The 20,112-nt window shown below is 41.5% G+C and overlaps 1 protein-coding gene across 8 annotated transcripts in view; it reads left to right on the top strand.

Moving 5' to 3' along the window:
* Positions 1 to 510: 510 nt before the first annotated feature.
* The window catches only part of Ate1 (arginyltransferase 1), a 115,040-nt gene continuing 95,438 nt past the window's right edge, over positions 511 to 20,112 (top strand). The window contains exons 1-8 of one of the 8 annotated variants that reach the window (XM_021647879.2): positions 511 to 1,016; positions 4,987 to 5,050; positions 6,405 to 6,467; positions 10,103 to 10,206; positions 12,103 to 12,354; positions 14,917 to 15,143; positions 17,430 to 17,558; positions 18,368 to 18,496. In XM_021647879.2, the coding sequence (XP_021503554.1) occupies positions 932 to 1,016; positions 4,987 to 5,050; positions 6,405 to 6,467; positions 10,103 to 10,206; positions 12,103 to 12,354; positions 14,917 to 15,143; positions 17,430 to 17,558; positions 18,368 to 18,496 (1,053 nt within the window). In that variant the 5' untranslated portion in view covers positions 511 to 931. Of the gene's footprint in view, positions 1,017 to 1,220; positions 1,541 to 4,986; positions 5,051 to 6,404; positions 6,468 to 10,102; positions 10,207 to 12,102; positions 12,355 to 14,916; positions 15,144 to 17,429; positions 17,559 to 18,367; positions 18,497 to 20,112 lie in introns of those variants that run through there. The other 7 variants (XM_021647878.2, XM_021647874.2, XM_021647876.2 and 4 more) reach the window with 7 other exon arrangements.

Below are 20,112 nucleotides of genomic sequence, written 5' to 3'. Positions count from 1 at the left end.
CCCAGGCACGAGATGGATCATTGGTTAAAAACACTCCTTGATCTTGCAGAAGAGGAAGGATTCAGATCCCAGCACCTTACATGGTGACTCAGAGCTGTCTGCCAGTCGGATTTCAGGGGGTACAATGCCTTCTGCTCTCCACTGGCTTTGGATAAAGGTGGTACACATATTTACTTGCAGGAAAAAACAAAACAAAACACCCACAAACTTTTTTTTTTTAAGTTTCATAATTTTACTTCCTAGTCACTGCATAAAAGAATTAACCTTACTGTTGAGTATAGAAATTTTGATGCCAGATACACTTAAATTGTCTTTGTATCCAGAGGGAAAGGCTAAGGAATATTACCTTGGCAGAAGTCATTTTTATACTTTGTTTCACACCCTTCTCCCCTAAAAATGCTCTTTAAAACTGGTTGCAAGTTGGAGACACACGGAATGAATTCAGCCTATATAAATGTTTTGGCCTGAAGAGTTTAAAAATCCCTTTAAAAGATACGTGGCACTTCGCCCTTCGGCAGTTAGCGTCAGCTTCGAGTTGCTTCAATCCTAGAACCCTTCCTGTCAAGCCAGCTGGTTTGGGAAACCAAACCCAACCACCCTGATTATCCCTTACAGGTGGTCAGGCCTCTAACTTTCAACCAGAGAGCTGCAGAAAACGACTGGGTGATCATGCCCTGGAGCCTCAGTTTCCCTATCTGTAAAACCAATCGATAACTCTCATCAGTGATAAGGACTGTTGATTGCTGGGCACAAGCCCAGGGCTCGGAGGTGCACCCCAGCAACCTAGGCTGGCGTCCAGACGTCGGGTGGAGCGCAGCGAACTGGGCGGAGAGCCTCGAACCCGCACCCGCCGCCCTCTCCACCCTCCCGCCGGGATCCTCCGCGCTCCGCCGAGAGGCGTGGCTGGGCCCTCAAGCCTACAGCGGCGGCCATGGCCTCGGTGGTGGAATACAAGGGCCTGAAGGCCGGCTACTACTGCGGCTACTGCCAGTCCAGGGAGGGCAAGGCGTCGTGCGGTGAGTGTCCCCGCGTCCGTCCGGGTGTGGCCGCGACGGCCTCCCGCCAGGCTCTCGCCACGTCCAGGCAGGTCTCCAGCGCGGGCAGAGGTCGTTGGTCACCGGACCCCAGCTTCCCGGTCCCATTGGTCGCTCTCCGAGCCCGGCTCCTTCCCACCTCGCTCTCCCCGCCTCACCCTCACAGATGATAGCCGCCCCTTGCAGAGGAGGAACGGAAATAGCGGCAAGCTGCCCTTAGTCAATATGGCGCGGGCGGCGTCAGTCACGGAGGGGGCTCGGGTTTTCCCGGCCCGCGAGCGCTCCAGTGGCTTCGCGCGAGCTTCGGAGGCGCGCGCGCTGCATTGTGGTCCGGCGGCAGCGGCGGCGGCGGCGGCGGCTGCGCTGGACTAGGTGGCGCAGCGCCGGCGGGCCGGAGGAGATGGCTTCCTGGAGCGCGCCTTCGCCCAGCCTCGTAGAGTATTTTGAGGGCCAGTCCGCCTGCCACTGTGGCTATTGCAAGAGTAACTCGGGCAATGTCTCCACTGGTGAGCGGGCCGGCCGGCGGCCGTGGGAAGCCGGGTGACGCGGCTTTCGGGGTCTGTGTTGGTGGCGCCTGCGGGACTTGGGGGGGCTGCGACCTGGGGACCATCGGGTAGGACCCGGCCGTGCTCCGCCCTTGCTGCCGCCTGCAGACAGCTGCTGGTCCGCGAGGCGGGAAGGGAGATGGGGAAGCTCGTTGGAGCCGACCGCTGCCCTGCAGCCCCGCTCCCCGAGCCGGGTGCGGGGCAGCCGAGGCCTCGGCCGCCTGTGAGAGATGTGAGTGCGTGCACACCTGCGCACTGTCATCTTTGGAGAAAGTGGGTCTGGGAGAACGTACTGGAAACACGGGGCTGCTTGTCATTTTGTTTAAAAATCGGATAAGGGATTCATACCTTGTCATTGTGTCAGCCCACATCAAAGACCGCAAGAAAGTCAACAACACACGGTGTTCTGTCAGGATTTAGGTTTCTTTTCTTTATTTTGAATTTCCCAGACAGGGTTTCTCTGTAGCCCTGGCTGTCCTGGAACTCGCTCTGTAGACCAGGCTGGCCTCGAACTCAGGGATCCGCCTGTCTCTGCTGGGTTTAAAGGCGAGTGGCACCACCTCTTGCTAGGATCCAGTTTTCTTAAGGAAGGTTTGTTGGTAGACAGAACATCGTACTTAACTGTCTGCTGTGTCATGACTAACACATACGGAATGTAGGGTGGACAGTTTAGAATAATCCAGCATGTGGAAAACAAGATAACGATGGAAATGTAAATTTGGGTTAGACATTTGTCCATTTTGGAAGGCTATAAGTTGGGGAATGGTTTGGTCTTGTGTGTTGTGCTGGTTTACAGGTTCATTAAAAGTGTTTATTAGGGGAAAGTGTGTTATTAAGTGAACTGCAGTCTTGAATAGACAGTTACACCATCATTAGACGTACCGACCACAAAGACCAGTTAAGTGGAAAAATGCTTACAGCATAGGGTTAAATAAAATAAACAGGATACAGATGGAACACGTGACAGCTGAGAGGAATAAGGCTCAAGAAAGCACGTCAAATAGTAATAGTCTGCCTTTGAGTGGTAGAGGTACTATTTTTCAGAACTTTTATATTCTGACTGTACTGTGTACTAGTGTTATAATAAATGTGACTGAAACTAATACTTTAATAGGGAGGACTTGTCACCCCGTATCCCCAAGAATTGTAAATGAGAAAGTTGGCCAACATGAAATGTTTTGTGTTTCAAGATTTGTTGAAGAAAAGCCTTTACATCTAGAGAAATAACTATAAACTTGTAACATTTCAATTTAATCTTTACTGTAGGGCACCTTTCTGTCAGATAACTGTTATTCCTACTGTAGATCTGACTGGCCTCAAACCACAGAGGGTTAATTTGAGGTTCAGAGTAACTTTTTGCTATCAGTGAGTGACTGGCATTTAGAAGTTGTTAGCAGTTTGCTTTTTATTGCTGTGATAGGCACCACGATCAAGTACCATTTGGGGAGGGTTTATTTCATCTTACAGCTTACAACCCATCATGAAGGGAAGTCAGGGCAGGAAGTGGAGACAGGAACCTTATAGCTTGGTTACTGACATTCCTATTGGACTCTGACACCATTTGCTTTCCTCCTGCATGCTGTTCTGTAAGGCATGTTCATATATATATATGTGTATTTTTTTTAATACAGTTTCCTAAATTAAAAAAGGAAGAAAAAAATTCCTGTCTTTTTAAACTTTAGTTCAGGTATACCCTTTACATAGTAATCCTCATCATCACTGTCCATCCTTCCCCGACCCCACAGTGTCATAGTTAGCCCACTGTATTGATGTCAGAGTCCCTGTCATCATCTTTTTGTTCCCTGGGATCTGAGTTCACTGTCAGTTCACTTACTGGAATCATTTACTTTGAATGAGTTTTCTATATATGTTTGTTCTATTTATCTATTTATTATCTATCTAAGATAGTTGTAAACTGCCATGTGGGTGCTGAGAATTGAACCCAGGTTCTCTGGAAGAGCAGCCAGTTCTCTTAACCACTGAGCCATCTCTCTAGCCCCCTGGACTCATTTTGTAGACCAAACTGGCCTTGCTTTGTAAACCAGGCTGGTCTTGAACTTATAGTGATCCTGCTTTTATCTCTCTGAGTGCTGGGATTAAAGGCATTCACCACCATGCCTGGCTTTTGTCCTAGATAGAGCCTGTGCTGTACATATTATGCATATCAATTATTAGAACTAACATACCTTTGTGCTGGCTAGTTTTCTGTCAGCTTGACACAAGCTTGAGTCAACCAGGAAGAGAAAACCTCAACTGAGAAAATGCCTCTAATCCCATTGGCTTGTAATTAAGTCTTTTGTGGCATTTTTTTGGGTTAGTGATTGTGTAGGCAAGCCCAGCTCACTGTGACTGTTGCTGCCTTTGGGCAGAGGGTACTGGGATGTACAAGAAACTGGTCTAAGCAAGCTGCAGAGAACAAGCCAGTAAGCATTCTCCTGTGTCTTCTACTTCAGTTCCTGCCTTCAGATTCCTGCCTCAAGGTACCTGCCTCCAGGGTCCTGCCTCCAGTTCCTGCCCTGTTTAACCTTCTTGGTGGATTGTAAGCTGTAAGATGAAATAAACCCTTTCCCCAAACTGAATTTGATCATGGGGTTTATCCCAGCGATATAAGGCAAACTAATGGCAACTCTCAAATAAGTGAGACCAGTGTGTCAACACAATGGAGATATTAATGAAAGTTTGTATGATGAAATGCCATTTCAATGAGAATTTAGATTTAATTAAATGGAGTTGGATCATTTTTTGATATATTTGATATAGATTTTTTTGTTCCTGTTTTGAGGCAAGATATCTCTTATATAGCCCTGCCTGGCTGGCCTGGACTCATTTTGAAGCCAAGGCTGGCCTTGAACTCAATAGAGATCTTCCTGCCTCTGCCTCTTGAGTGCTGGGATCAAACGCATGTGCCACTACACCTGACTTAATTTTTTTTTTTTTTTTTCTGACACAGGGTTTCAGGTTGGTTTCAAATTTATTACATAGCTGAGGCTGGTCTTAAACTCTTGTTCCATCTGCCTCTATCTGCATTTACCTCCCAAATTCTGGGGTTACAGGTTTGTGTCACCACTCCTATTTTAGAATTAATATATCTTATTTTTCTTTATGTTGTATGCATTATGTTAAGTGTAAAGCACATGCAAACTTTTCATTATTCCGGTATGAATGTATTAGCATTTTAGTTTAATTTTGCCATTTTTATTTTAAATTTAATTTTTTTTTTTTTTTTACATAGGGTTTAACTAGGTAGCCCTGGCTGGCCTGGAACACACAGAGATCCATCTGTCACTGCCACTGGAGTTTCACCACACCTGGTCTAATTTACCCTTTTTTTCTTTCAAAGAGCACTTAGAATTTTAAAAAGAAGACGATGCAGTGTGCTGGAATTAACATGGTACTTACCTTTGCAGGCTTGTGGGCACATTCCATGACAGTGCAGGATTATCAGGATCTTATAGACCGAGGATGGAGAAGGTAAAATTCTTTAACATAGATGCTTTATTTCTTATAACTGCCCAGTGAGAATTGCCTTCAGAATACTGTCTTATGGTGTAAGGAAGTTTAAGAAAGTTTATTCTTTTGTATAGTTATTTGTTTTCAGAAATTTATTAGTAAAGTTAAAAAATTATATTGAGCTCCAGGCCAGCCAGGGCTACATTGTGAGACCCTGTCAAAACCAAAGAACAAAAATGAATGTAATTTGTTTTGTTTTTTTTAGAAGGGTTTCTGTATGTAGTCTTGGCTGTCGTGGACTGGCTTTGTAGACCAGGCTGGCCTGGAACTCAGAGTGATCCCCCTGCCTGTGCCTTCCTGAGTGCTGGGATCACAGGTGTGTGCCACCACGTCCGTCTATAATTTATTTTTCGATGGTACATGACACTCATTTAAAAAAATTGTTTTCAAAATATTTATTATTATGTGTGTGTGAATGATGGAGGGAGAGGGAGAGTGACGGCACGCGTGCTTGTGTGTGCTTGGCACCCAGCACCTTCTCCTGATGGGCTCTGCTGGCTCGTTAATGAGTTTTGGTTGTTCTCTTTTGCTTTTATGTGTTTTGTTTGAGTGCACGTGTGTGTAGAGGTTGATTTCAGAGGTTTCCCTTGATTGCCCATCACCTTATGTATGTATTATAGCAGGACCCTTGGCTATACCCGAGTTAGTGCCATTTTGGGTAGTTGGGCTCACCCGCTTGTCCTAGGGAGTTCCTGTCTGCCCCCTCTAAGCCGGCATTACAGATGGCTACCTGGCTTCGGGGACCTGAGCCATCTTCCAGGTTCCTGGGTTGTCTTTTAAAAAATTCATTTTTTTATGTTTACTTATGTTTGGATATGGACTTACATGTACTACAATGTATTTGTAGGTCAGAGGACAACTTGTGGGAGTGGCCTTTACCATGTGGGGTCTGGGTATCAGATCAGGCCCTCAGTCTGGGCAGCAAATGCCATCATCCATGGAGCCATCTCACTGACCCAAGATAGTCTTACACACGTGCATGCATGCACGCGTACACACTCACATACCAGTTGATTAATTGACTCTGTTTATACAATGTGTTTTCTTTTTTCTTTTGAGACAGGGCTTACTGTGTGCCCCTGACTGGTCTGGTGGTCTTTATGTAGGCCTGGGTCTACTTCCTGAGCACTGGGTTAAAGGTGTACATCAAGCCTGGCTGGATAGTTATCTTTAAGTTACTTTTAGGAAAGTTTTTATATAAATGTAAGCAATATTAAGCATTAAGTACTGAATGCCAGTGTTCCCTAAAGCTAGGATTGAGCACCTCAATTAAAATGTTATAGAAGACATTAATAAGCTATTTTTATAATTTTAGGAGTGGAAAATATGTGTACAAACCTATTATGAATCAAACATGCTGTCCTCAGTATACAATAAGGTAAGAATCTACAATGAAAAGATTTTGTATATTTAATTAGGCTTTTAACATGCTTTTTCTACTTTAGTTAGACATTATAAGGAAAAGGAAAGCAAATGAGTTGTCTTTTCTACATACTGATTTGATATTCACATATTGACAAGTAGATTCTAATACTGTTTAATTAGTCCTGATACAAAGATGATATGAAAAAATGACCTAGAGCTAGCTCTTATGGATGCCTTTGGTCAGTGACTCCCCGGATGTCACCCACTCACTGTCGCTGGGTATCTCACTTGGTGGCAAAAGATTTGTGGTTGTGGCTCTGTCTCCATGGTCTGGTGACCCAGATTCTATTTCTTTCATTTGTGTTTACACTTGAGGAAGCTTACACTTGAGTATTGAGTAGTCGGTTTCCTATGACCCTTAAACGGCCCTTGCTGGGAGTTCTTCCTGCGTTCCCTCTTTCCCCTTCTTATCCATCCCTCTTCCAGTTTCATCCTCCTATTTCAGTTTCCCCCCTGTCCTCCATAACTGTATATGCAATTTCTTTTCTTGGGGATCGCCTTCTTTTCACCCTAGGCCCTTTTTAGATCTCTAACTTCTGTGGTTATATGGATTGTAGCATACCTACCGAAGGCTTAAAAGCTAACAGCCACGTATAAAAGAAAACAACAATGCTTATATGGGAGATTTAAACATTTATTTTAGTTATTATTTATTTTTATTTTTTGAGACAGTTCCTTTGTACACAGCCCTGGCTGTGCTAGAACTGACTTTGTAGACCCGGCTGGCCTCGTGCAGAGATCCACCTGCCTCTCCCTCTCGAGTGCTGGGATCAAAGGTGTGCGCCACCATGTGTGGTGCTGTTCTTTTTCCTTTTTTTTTAAATTACTTTATTATTCACTTTACAGCCTGATTGTATTCTCTCCACTCTCCTACCAGTCCCACTTTCTCCCCAACCCCCTCGTCCAGGAGACCAGCCCACTCTGGTACATCAAGCCACAGCAAGACTAAGCATATGCACCCTCTTCCATTGAGGCCAGACAAGGCAGCCCAGCTATAGGAAAGGGATTTAAAGGCAGTCAGAGACAGCCCCCATGCCAGTTGTTAGGGAACCCACATGAAGACCAAACTGCACATCTGCTCCATATATGTAGGGGTCTAGGCCTAGCCCATGCATGCTCTTTGGTTGGTGGTCAGTCTCTGTGAGCCCCCAGGGGCCCAGTTTAGTAGACTGTAGGTCTTCCTTGAGGTGTCCTTGACCCCTCCAACTCTTGTCAGATCTTCCCCGTACTCTTGCAAAGAGTCCCTGAATCTGCCTGTTTATTGTTTGACTGTGGGTCTCTGTATCTGTCCCCATCAGCTGCCAAATGAAGCCTCTCAGAAGACAGTTATGCTAGGCTCCTGTCTGCAAGCAGAGCAGAGTAACATTAATAGTGCCGCATGTTGGCTTTTTCCCGTGGGGTGGGGCTCAAGTTGGGCCGGTCATTGTTTGGCCGTTCCTTCAGTCTCTTCTCTGTTTATCCCTGCACTTCTTGTAGGTAGGACAAATGTTGGGTCGATGGTTTTGCCCTCCACTTGAAGTCCTGCCTGGCTTTAGGAGTCGGCCACTTCAGGCTCCATATCCCCAACTAGAGTCACTCTCATAGACTCCCGGGAGCCTCCCCTATCCCAGAGACGCCTCTCCCGTCACTGGTTTCTGCTCCTACTCTACCCCATACTCCCCACACCTGAACCCCACTCCCATTCTCCTCCCCAGCCCTTCTCCCACCCAGTCTCCTCCCTCCAATCTACTTTAGGTGTCTGTTTTATTTCCCCTTCTAAGTGAGATTCAAGCATCCTCCCTTGGGCTGTCCTTGTTACTTAGCTTCTTTGAGTCTGTGGATTGTAGCAAGGTTGTCCTGTACCTATGGCTAATATCCACTTAAAGTAAGTACATACCATGAGTATCTTTCTGGGTCTTGGTTACCTCACTCAGGATGATATTTTCTAGTTCCATCTGTTTGCCTGCAAATTTCATGATGTCCTTGTTTTTAATAGCTGAGTAGTATTCTATTGTGTAAATGTACCACATTTTTAAATCCATTCTTCAGTGGATTTTATCCATTCTTTTGGCTATTATGAATAGAGCTGCTATAGACAGTTGAGCAAATGTCCTTGTGGTATGGTGGAGCATCTTTTGGGTGTATACCCAGGAGTGGTGTAGCTGGGTCTTGAGGTAGAACTGATTCACAATTTTCTGAGAAACCCAGATTGATTTCCAAAGTGGTTGTACAAGTTTATATTCCTACCAGCAATGGGGCAGTGTTCCCCTTGCTCCACATTTTCTCCATCATGTACTATCACTTGAGTTTTTGATCTTAGCCATTCTGACAAGTGTAAGGAATCTCAGAGTCATTTGATTTGCATTTCCCTGATGACTAATGATGTTGAACATTTCTTTAAGTGCTTCTCAGCCATTCGAGAGTCCTCTGTTGAGAATTCTGTTTAGTTCTGTACCCCATTTTTTAATTGGGTTATTTGTTTTGTTGGTATTTTCTTTCTTTCTTTCTTTCTTTCTTTCTTTCTTTCTTTCTTTCTTTCTTTCCTTTCTTTCCTTTCTTTCCTTTCTTTCCTTTTTTTTTTTTTTTGAGACAGGGTTTCTCTGTGTAATAGCCAAATAGCCCTGGCTGTCCTGGACTCACTTTGTAGATCAGGCTGGTTTGAACTCACAGATATCCACCTGTTTCTGCCTCCTGAGTGCTGGGATTAAAGGTGTGTACGACCATACCTGGCTGTTTTTTTTTTTTTGGGAGGAGGATATTTTGTTTCTTGAGTTCTTAATATATTTTGGATATAAGCCCGCTGTCGGATGTAGGGTTGGTGAAGATCTTTCCCATTCTGTAGACTGCTGTTTTGTCCTATTGCTAGTGTCATTTGCCTTACAGAAGCTTTTCAGTTTCATGGGGTCCCATTTATTAATTGTTGATCTTAGTGCCTGAGCTATTGGTGTTCTGTTCAGAAAGTTATCTTCTGTACCAATGAGTTCAAAATTATTTCCCACTTTCTCTTCTATTAGATTTAGTGTATCTGGTTTTATGTTGAGGTCTTTGATCCACCTGGACTTGAGTTTTGTGCAGGGTCATAAATATGGATCTGTTTGCATTCTTCTCTGTGCTGACATCCAGTTAGAGCAGCAACTTTGTTGACAATGCTTTCTTTTTTCTATTGTATAGATTTGGCTTCTTTGTCAAAAATCAAGTGTCCATAGGTGTGTGGGTTTATTTCTGGGTCTTTGATTGATGTCATTGATCAACCTATCTGTTTTTATGCCAAATACCATATAGTTTTTATTACTATTGCTCTGTAGTACACCTTGAAATCAGGGATGGTGATACTTGTAGTTCTTCTATTGTACAGGATTGTTTTAGCTATCCTAGGTTTTTTATTTTTCCATATGAAGTTGAGAATTGCTCTTTCAAGTTCTATAAAAAATTGTATTCGAATTTTGGTGGGAGTTGCATCTGTACATTGCTTTTGGTAAGATGGCCATTTTTACTATGTTAATTCTACTGATCCATGATAATGAGAGATCTTTCCATTTTCTGATATCTTCTTTAATTTCTTTCTTTAAAGCTTTAGTTCACATTTAAAATATTTGTTTGCTTTCCTAGGTGTCGTCCTTTACAGTTCCAGCCATCAAAATCTCACAAGAAAGTTTTGAAAAAAATGCTGAAATTTCTGGCTAAAGGAGAGATTTCGAAAGGCAGTTGTGAGGGTAAGATGAGATTTGGTTTGGAAACTGTTTACTGTAAACTAATGTTTCTTTCCAAGGCTTCCACTTTCACAAGTCTAACTCAGTCAGGTAGAAGAAGGAGGTTATTATAATATAATCCTAATACCATAAGACCAGTGACATGGTAACACTACTATTTGTCTCACTAGACTCTCCAAAATAAGGATTTAGAAAATACATACAGGGAGAGTTTATCTTTAAAAGAAAATTGAGGGTTATTGTAAAGTTGTTATGATTCTTTTTTTTTAATTGAAATCGATTTTATTTTTTAATTTTCATTTTAATTTATTTATTTTACATCCCGGTCGTAGCCCCCTCCTTGTACTCCTCTAGGTCCCACGCTGCCTTCCTGTTTTCTCTTTCCCTCTTCTACTCTTCAGCGAAGGGGAGCCTCCCGTTTCCCTTCCCCCCCCACATATCAAGTTGTATCAGGACTGAGCACATCCTCTTCTCCTTGAAATGTCTTTTATTCGAATGCTTTGACAACCTATCTGACTTGATCCTAATGATATTCTTGTGATGTAAATAGAGGAGCAGATGCTTAAATGAGTGTGTACAAGATTGAATAGTTACTTTGTCAGGTAAAGACCTGGTGGGACCAAGGAGAGATGACTCATCGGGCTAAAGTACTAGTTGTGCAAGCCTGACTACCTGAGGTGGATCCTGGAATCCAGGTAAAAAGCCAGAGGTAGTGTTGTGCCTTTGTATCCCAGGGTTTTGAGTGGAGATGGGAGCTGGTGATGAAAGCATTGCCCCAAGCTTGCATCGCTGGGCACAGGCTTGGTGCACACAGCACACTGCAGGAAAAAAAAATGATATCCTCATTCACAAACTAGGTAGAAGGCAATGACTGACTTCTGAAAGTTGTCTTCTGTCCTCCACATAAAGAGCATACATGACACGCACAATTAAAAATAATGCTTTTTTATATTACTAAATGGAATTTTATGAAATTGTCTTAGTTATCTGGTGAATTTTAAATTATCAGTGTCTTACCTTTTCAGATTTCTTTTTAAGTGTTTTAACTTTTAAACCTCTAAGCTCTCCTGTAAGTGATACCAAATATGGGGAGTATAAAAATTGGGAGTGTCATTTTCTGAGCTCTCTCTCACTACTACCATAGGAAGCACCTAGTCCTGAGAACTCCCTACCCAGTTTAGTTTATTCATCCATTCCACAAGTAGGTTTTGAATGCTGGTGGGCTTTGTGGTCACTGTCTTAAGCGCTGGAGAGACAGTGGACAGCTTAGCAAGTATGTTTTTTGGCTTGATGCACTGTCCTGAAAAGAAAACTTAGAGTAGGCTTGACTTAGCTGGGGTCAGCAAAGAGGCCAGAAGGCTTGGTGTTAGAGGTTAAGTGCTAATTAAAGCCTTGGAAATAGTTTTGGTGTAGCTCTAATGGAGTATTATATGTACATAATTATAAGGATTAAATAAGTTTTGAGTTTCTTTTGGTGTCTAGAAATCACAGCCCATATATAAATTGATGATTGCTTATGTTTTCATGTGGCTTGTACATTTAGCTGTTTGTTTAACTTGCTATTGGCTTCTCAGTTGTGTCTAAAACTAATTTCATTGGGGGCCATGAGGGAGTTTTTGAAATCTTAAGTCACAATCTTGTTTAAGTTAGACAAAATTAGCTACATCATTTGGGTAGATTGCATCATTGGGAGCTTGACCACAGCTGGCACAATGACTGGTCCATTCTCCTGCTAGAGTGCCATGTCTCAGGTATAGTAGCTCCCTTGCTTTGGAAGGCAGGACTTGGACTTGGTAGATACACTGCAGTAACAGTGTTACAATTACAGAATCTTAAATATGTCACATAATACAGCTGATGATGGGTTTTCATTTTTTTTTTTTTTTTTCTGATTTGTAGATGAGCCTATGGATTCCACAATGGAGGATGCTGTTGCTGGTGACTTTGCATTGATGAACAAGTTGGATATAAAGTGTGATCTTAAAACACTCAGCAGTGACCTCAAAGGAAGCATAGAGAGTGAGGAGAAGAAAGAAAAAAGTATAAAGAAAGAAGGATCTAAAGAATTAATTCACCCACAAGCTATAGAGGAGAAGTTGGGCTCTGGTGAACCATCACATTCAATCAAAGTTCATATTGGTCCTAAACCAGGTAGTGTATATTTTGTATCAGTCGATCGTTATACCTAGAGACTTTGATTAGATTTCCTTCTGTTGTTTCTTTGCAGGTGTGTCAGGATAAGGTTATTTCTTTTCTCTTCTTTTTGTTTCTTTAAATTTGGGTTTGTGGAGGCTAGAAAGATGACTCAGAGGTTAAGAGCACTGGCTGCTCTTCCAGAGGTCCCCGAGTTCAATTCCCAGCAACCATATGGTAGCTCACAACTATCTATAATGAGATCTGGTGCCCTCTTCTGGCCTGCAGGCACACATGCACACAGAACACTGTATACAAAATAAATAAATCTTAGAAAAAAAAATTGGGTTTGTAAGATAGGTTTTCTCTGTAGCCTTAGCTGTCCTGGAACTCACTCTATAGACCAGGCTGTCCTTGAATCAGAGACCAGCCTGCTTCTGCCAACCAAGTGCTGGAATTAAAGGCATGCTCTGCCACAACTGGCTTTGGGGAAAATCTTAACCACATTAGTTAATTATTTATTTGGGGACAGGTAAGATTGCCTTAGGGCTGGTTACATATATTTCAGGAAATATGCAATGACTGGGTGCCTCCTTTATTTTATTTTATTTTATTTTATTTTATTTTATTTCTTTAGAACAGTTTTTGTTGTTGTTGTTGTTGTTGTTTGTTTTTGTTTTTGTTTTTTGTTTTTTTTGGCTTTTTTAAGGGAGGGTTTCTCTGTGTAGCCCTGGGTGTTCTAGAGTGAGTGGTGCCTAAATGAATGGTTTATTGCTTATTTCCTGCTTGGGATTTTCCTTGGAGATACTCTCACATACTTACTTCATAAAATTTCAAAGGCAGCATAAATTCTTGATTCTTTTAATTACTATTTTTCATATTAACATGTAAAATTGACCAGTTAGACTTCTTTGATATCATGAACTCATGAAATGTATTTTCCTTGTTGCCTTGCACTGCTTTTGCAACAGCTCTTAAAAACTCACATCTGCATCCTTTGACACAGTCTTTGTAGTCTGAAAGCTTCCTTACTCTGATACGAAGCTCCTGAGTCATCTTGTTCCTGCCCTTCGTCAGGTTGCTCTTGTCCTCTTGCACAGAAAGCTGGAGATTGTAAACTAGACCTAAAGTCTATATTATTACACCTAGCTAGGTCTTTGCCCTCTAGGTCTCTTCAGGGAATAGAGTCAGGGGTCATGAGTACATAGTGACATGTCTTTGTAAATTTGTGATTGTAGTGTTTCTTTGTCTTACTGCTTAGTTTCATTTTGGTTTTACAGTTGTATTTTCTTTCTTCCACACTGAGAAACCTGGCTATTGGTTAGATTGGAACATCACATGACTATTTGTTTATCCCATAGAACGTAACAGTTTTTAGAGTAATAATAACTACCTTAGGGATGGAGAGATGGCTCCATTGGTAAAGTTTTGGGATACCCAGGCCTATGTAAAAGGGCAGGCATAGCAAAGTATGCCTGTAATATTCTGAGGAGGCAGAGACACACTGATTGCTAGGGCTTGCTGGTCAGCTACTTTTGTTGAATCACTGAGCAGGTTCAGTGAGAAGCACTTATTAAAAAAATATGACATGTGCTGTCCATATATTCTTGGGTGTATGGCTTTCACTAACAGAGCCCTATACCTTAAAACTGCCTTTCCCTCTCCCAGCAGCCGTCAGTTGCCACTTTGTGTCCAGCTCCCTTCTCTATGTTGGGGTTCTTGCCTGGCTTGAGTTTGCTTAGGTCTTACACATGCTGTATCATCCACTGTGAATCCACGTGTGTAGTTGCCCTGCTGTGTCTGGAAGACAGTTTTCTTCTAGCTATCCACACCCACTGACTCTTACAATGGTTCCACCTGCCTCTCCTACAGTGATCCTTAAGCCTTAGAGAAGAGTGTGCACTGTCTTTTATTCTCTGTACCTTGACAGTTGTGGTTTCCTTCTCTCCCTTTTTTGAAACAAGGTCTGACCATGTAGTCCTGACTAGAACCCACTGTGGGCTGGCCTAGAGCTAACATATCCACCTGCCTCAGCTCCTCATGTGCTGGAATTAAAGGGGTGAGCCTGCACACTCAGATAGTTTTAAAGAGCTATCAGTTAATACATGATATTTTAATTAGAACAGAATTCATTAATCTGAACTCTCTGAGCACTATTTGGAGACCCAAATATGTTAAAATGAGCAAGAATTCTTCCTAATTAAAAGAAACATCACAGACATCATCCATCAGAGTACTTCTGGATTCAGAATGTCCCTAGAAATGTGAGCCAGAGAGGAGAAGATCCTTTTGAAGTATTGGTGTCTACTTGCAGAAGCAGAAAAATGGGCAGATATTTAAAATGGATGGATGAATAGATGAACAAATGAGTGCCTTTCAATAAGAGAGCTGCCGTGAGATGTTTGTGTGAATAAATTGCCTTCTTTGACTGCTCCTTTCTCTAGGATAGAACTTTAATGATCCTGCGAAACTTCAGGGTAAACTTTGGACTTACTCTATATAATCTGGAAGACTTAAAAAAAAAAAACAACATTTCTAGATCCAAATGACAGTGGTCTAATATTTTGACATTCTTTTTAGGTAAAGGGGCTGATTTGAGTAAGCCTCCATGTCGAAAAGCAAAGGAAATGCGGAAAGAAAGGAAAAGGTTAAAACTCATGCAGCAGAACTCAGCTGGAGCCTTTGAGGGTTTCCAGGCTCAAGGTCAGCCAGTATCTTTGTTACCAAAGGCTAAAACCAACCAGCCCAAGTCACTTGAAGATTTGATTTTTGAGTCTTTACCAGAGAACTCATCACACAAATTAGAGGTACTTGGAGGGGTTTTGTGGCTGGTTATATTTTGTTTTGTGTTGGGTACTTTCTTTGAGCTAGTACTTACCAGTTGATATTTTAGTATTTAGCATGTGTGTTACAGTAAATCAACTGCTATCTGAGAAAATTCTTTTCAGAGCTTTTAAAAATATTTTAGGTGACTATTAAAATTACTTAAAAGAATTCAGTTGTAGCATGTTAACGGTATTCAGGCTTTTGTGTTACTTGATTGCAATTAAGTAGTTTATAGAAACAAAAATATTGTAAATTAATTTTATTTTAGAAATTAAAATGGTAAAAGATAGTTTAGATATTAAAGGACTAGATTATAATAAGCAAATTGGTTTTATCATAATATTCCAATCTTGGTCTTGATCAAGGTAGTTAGCACCAATGTCATGTATACAAACCTGTATTAATTTATACACTGTCTTAGTCAGGGTTACTATTGCTGTGATGAAACACCATGACGGAGAAGCAGGTCAGAGAGGAAAGGGATTAGTTAGCTCTACTTCCACATCAGTGTTCATCACTGAAGGAAAGCAGGACAGGAACTCAAGCAAGGTAGGAACCTGGAGCGAGGAGATAATGTAGAGGCAGTGGAGGAGAGCTACTTACTTGCTTGCTTGCTTTCTGTGGCTTGCTCAGCCTCCATTTTTTAGAACTGAGGACCACCAGCTCATGGATGGCATCATCCACAATGGGCTGGGTCCTCCCTTACCAATCATTAATTTACAAAATGCCCTACAGCCATTTTCTCAGCTGGGGCTCCCTCCTCTCAGATAACTCTAGTTTCTGTCAAGTTGGTATAAAATTAGCCAGCACAACTACCAGATTCTTTCTCATTAAGAAATCCCAGCCAGTTTAGCTAATTTTTTTGTCCTAAATTTGCATTACAAACTATTTCATATTGCAACAACAAACTAAGTTTTTAATATTAATCATATACGTTAAAATTATCTTCTAAAACACTAGCCATAACATTGTAAAAATGTTCTGCTTGATTTGAATTTGTAGCTTAGTATTATTCAAGGATATTAATGCTAGTCTTGATGGGGCTGAAGAGATGGCTCAGTGGGGAGGAGTGAAGACCTGAGTTTGAAGAAGCATGGCTGTGTGTGCCCTTGTCCCTAGCTCTGGGGTTTAGACAGGCAGCTCTCTAGAGCTTGTTGGCTAGCCAGCCTACCTAGCCAACATGGTGAGCTTCTGGGTCTGTGAGAGGCATTAAGATTAGAGCAGCAGAGCTACATTCAGCTTGCCACACAGAGGCACATGTACCCCTGTGCGCGCACTGCACACACACTGACACGAAAATTTTAAAAGGTTTGCTAAATATATTGATTAGCAGACAAATTTTAACAACTTTGACTCTTACAGCCACTTGTTACTTTGATAATAGGTATTGACTTTTCCTCTTTCCAGAATTGACTATACTACTTAAAATACAAAAAGGCTTTTATCCTTTGATCATAAGTAGTGTATTCAGGGAATCAACCATACCTCAAATAACAGTTGTGTAGGTGTCGGCATTTACATGTTAAATACGGTAGTGCCCAGGATGTGAGTGACTTGTTTTCTGATGGGTGGCACTCTTTTTCCTTTTCCAACATGAAATGCCGGGTACGCCCTCATTGTATTGCATGTAAGTTCCTTTTGTTGCTTTTCTACTAATACATCTAACTGTTAGTAATTAACGTTAAGATAAATGTTAGCTAATCTTGTACACAGTTACCATTTTTAACTTAGCCTCATTTAAGGCCCAGAAAGAAATGCCCAAGATGTTGTTGACATTGAAAGACAAATGTAGAGGAAACACGAGAGTCTGCATCTAACTACAGTGAAGCGCACACACTTTTGCGAGAATTTCATTTCATAGATACACAGTTGTAGGTTTAGAGTTAATAATGATGACTAAAGGTACCCAAAGGTACCTTTACAGTTTTTGGTGTTTCTGACTTTTAGTAAAATTAGAGAGTGTTTGTGTTATCAGAGCTAAGAGAAATGTGTCAGTTTACAGTAGAGATTGATGTATTTAATTTGTCAGAGGTGAGGCTTAAATTTAGAGGGGATCCTTTTTTGCTTTCTTTAAGTAAACTGTAGATTGCAGCAATAACTTTTTCTTTATTTGCTAACTTAGTTGATTTTTAATGTTAAAATATATGTTTATGCTTTAATGTTCTTGAAACGTGCTTTTTTAAATTGAGAGTTTTTGTTAGTGTATATTCTGTAGAACTGAATCAGTGAATGAATTAATGAACATTGTCTTTTAACTCCTTCTGAAGGTGAGGGTGGTGAGATCTTCTCCACCGAGTCCTCAGTTCAAAGCCACATTTCAGGAGTCTTACCAGGTCTATAAGCGTTACCAGATGGTTATTCACAAGGACCCACCTGATAAACCAACTGTGAGCCAGGTCAGCAGGCCAAGTATGAGATCTTGGTATAATTGTACTATATATTTTTTTTATATCCAGTTTGTAGCATATCTGCACAATGATAAGACTGAATGAGTGGACATTCTGTAAATGTTAATTTACTATTGTCATGTTAAGTGCCAGTCATACATAATTTCAAAGTGGAAAGTCACACAAGAAGTTGCCTTCATTCAAAGCTGCTATGTCTGGACACATTTATCTACAAATCGGTTATAGAGCTTCCAGTTAAACACCCATGAGAGCAAGGTGTACTTGGCCTGGTGTGTTGTTACTCTTCATCCATGTTGGAGAGTCATCTAGGAAGAATTCATAGCAGCTCAGTTATTTCTTATTAATGGAGTACCTGCATAAAACGAAGATTGGCCAGAAAAGGAAGAATGTAGAGGTCTTTAATAGACATCCTTGTCCACTTATAATTTTATATAGCAGATGATTAAAAAAAAAAGTCCAGGAATGAGAAAAGCCTAAAACACTTCATTCAGTAGAGGTGGCGGGCATGCTCAGTTAGCACCGGTAACTAGTATGTGAAAGCACAGCTGGTGATAGGGAAGAACCAAAGTAGAAACAAATTGTCTGTCTGGCTCTTGTGAATTTAAGGTTTTCTTGAATGTTGGTAGAAAGTTGGCGCTCAGGCCTAGTGCCTCTCAGCTCCTGCTGTTTTATGACAGATTCTAGGGCTGAACTTTGGAAGCAGTTTGAGGGGATCTCCCTCTAGCCTCACCTTCAGAATCATGTTAACAGACAGAGTTGGTTCAATAGCATTGGCTTATGTTTTCCTTGCTCTGAAGGTGAGGCTAGTCCCTGCCTCCTTTGAGGACCCAGAGTTCAAGTCATCCTTCAACCAGTCCTTTTCTTTATATGCCAAGTATCAAGTGACCATACACCAGGATTCACCTATTGAATGTGGAAAGACTGAGGTACTGTCTCTTAAACGTTTTCCCCTGTACTGATATATCTTAACTGTTAAATAAAGCTGATGACTCTTTGAGTGTCTCTTAATGAGCTTTTGTGGAAAAGATTCTACCCTACTATTTTACATATTTTAATAAAAAATAATTGTAAATTCAAGAGGTTTTCTCACCAGAAACCTGAATATAGCATTACTAGGGTTTTGTCCTCCAGCCTAAGTCAGCAGACATTTACTGACTCTACCTTAAAATGGATGGTGCAAACCTGTTGAGATTATTGTATCCAGCATTGTCTAACAAGCACTTTTGGAGGGCCTCCATTTTCCAGGCTGTGGATCTAAAATGATTGAGAGATTCTACAGTTGTAACAGTGAGATAGTGGTGTCTTGGAATAAAAGCACCAACAGGTACAGAGGTGATTATGACCCTGAGTCAGGCATGGGCAGATGAGCAGGACTATATCTGGACTGGAGGAGAGAAAGGTGTTCCTGGCAATAGTTCAGACATGCTCAACAATATACAGGCTGAACTGTGTGCTGTGCTTGAGGAACCACCACTTAGTGCAGTATGGTCGGAGCATCGGCTGGGTGTCAGGCGGTAGAATGAATGGGCTGTGCAGATTTAGTTAGGAGCAAGACTTCTTTTAAAAGTTATTTTGGGGGGGCTGGAGAGATGGCTCAGAGGTTAAGAGCACTGCTTGCTCTTCCAGAGGACCTGAGTTCAATTCCCAGCAACCACATGGTGGCTCATAACCATCTGTAGTGAGATCTGGTGCCCTCTTCTGTCGTTCAGGTGTACACGCAGGCAAAACATTGTATACATAATAAAATAAATAAGTCTTAAAAAAAAGTTATTTTGGAAGCGCCAAACACCGTTATCCATTTTCAGCAGTTCTTAGCATGCTGCATTATTTTTGTCTCCTTCTTTATACTCTTTGCTATTGTATTAGATTTTTTCTCAAATCTTAGCCACTGTACCATTTTGTCTGTAAGTACATTAGTGTGTCTTGACTTACTAAAAATGTCTGATAATGAGCTAAGACAATCTAGAAAGAATTAAAAACATGTACAGAATGCTTTAGTTACTGAGAAAAAAATCAACTTAGTAGGCAAAAGAAACCAAAGTTGAACTTTTTCTCTTGTGCTAGATATTGAACCTTGTACATAATAGGCAAGCATTCTGCCACTGAGCTACAATTTAGCTCTTGAAGTGATACTTTTTTTTATTTATTTTTTACTTGTATATTTAATTTATAACTAGCTTTATTCCTTTGGAAATATCAGGTTTGTATCTTGCTCATTGTTTTCCAGCAGCAGTTTTCTGTACAAATAGTTTAATCTCAGACTGACTCATGGTGGTAGAGATGAATGCTGTTATTTTAGGGTTCCTCATTCTAATAGTCTTGACCTCAGCTTTGAAAAACCAACATGATTCTTTCCAGATGGCTTCAGTGAAAAAGTTACAAGATGTCCTGCCTGGCCACTTAAGGTATATTCTTTCCTAGAGCCAGCCACAGAAGAAGCTGGGGCAGTGAGGAATTGAACATACATGGGAGGAAGAGGCTCTTTACCTTAACCACAAGTCTTGAGGAGGAGGGAGTGGTTACTGGCATGCTGGATCTTCTA

Source organism: Meriones unguiculatus, chromosome 1, assembly GCF_030254825.1.
Source record: "Meriones unguiculatus strain TT.TT164.6M chromosome 1, Bangor_MerUng_6.1, whole genome shotgun sequence".
Classification (NCBI taxonomy): domain Eukaryota; kingdom Metazoa; phylum Chordata; class Mammalia; order Rodentia; family Muridae; genus Meriones; species Meriones unguiculatus.
This window is presented reverse-complemented; position numbering and strand designations above follow the sequence as displayed.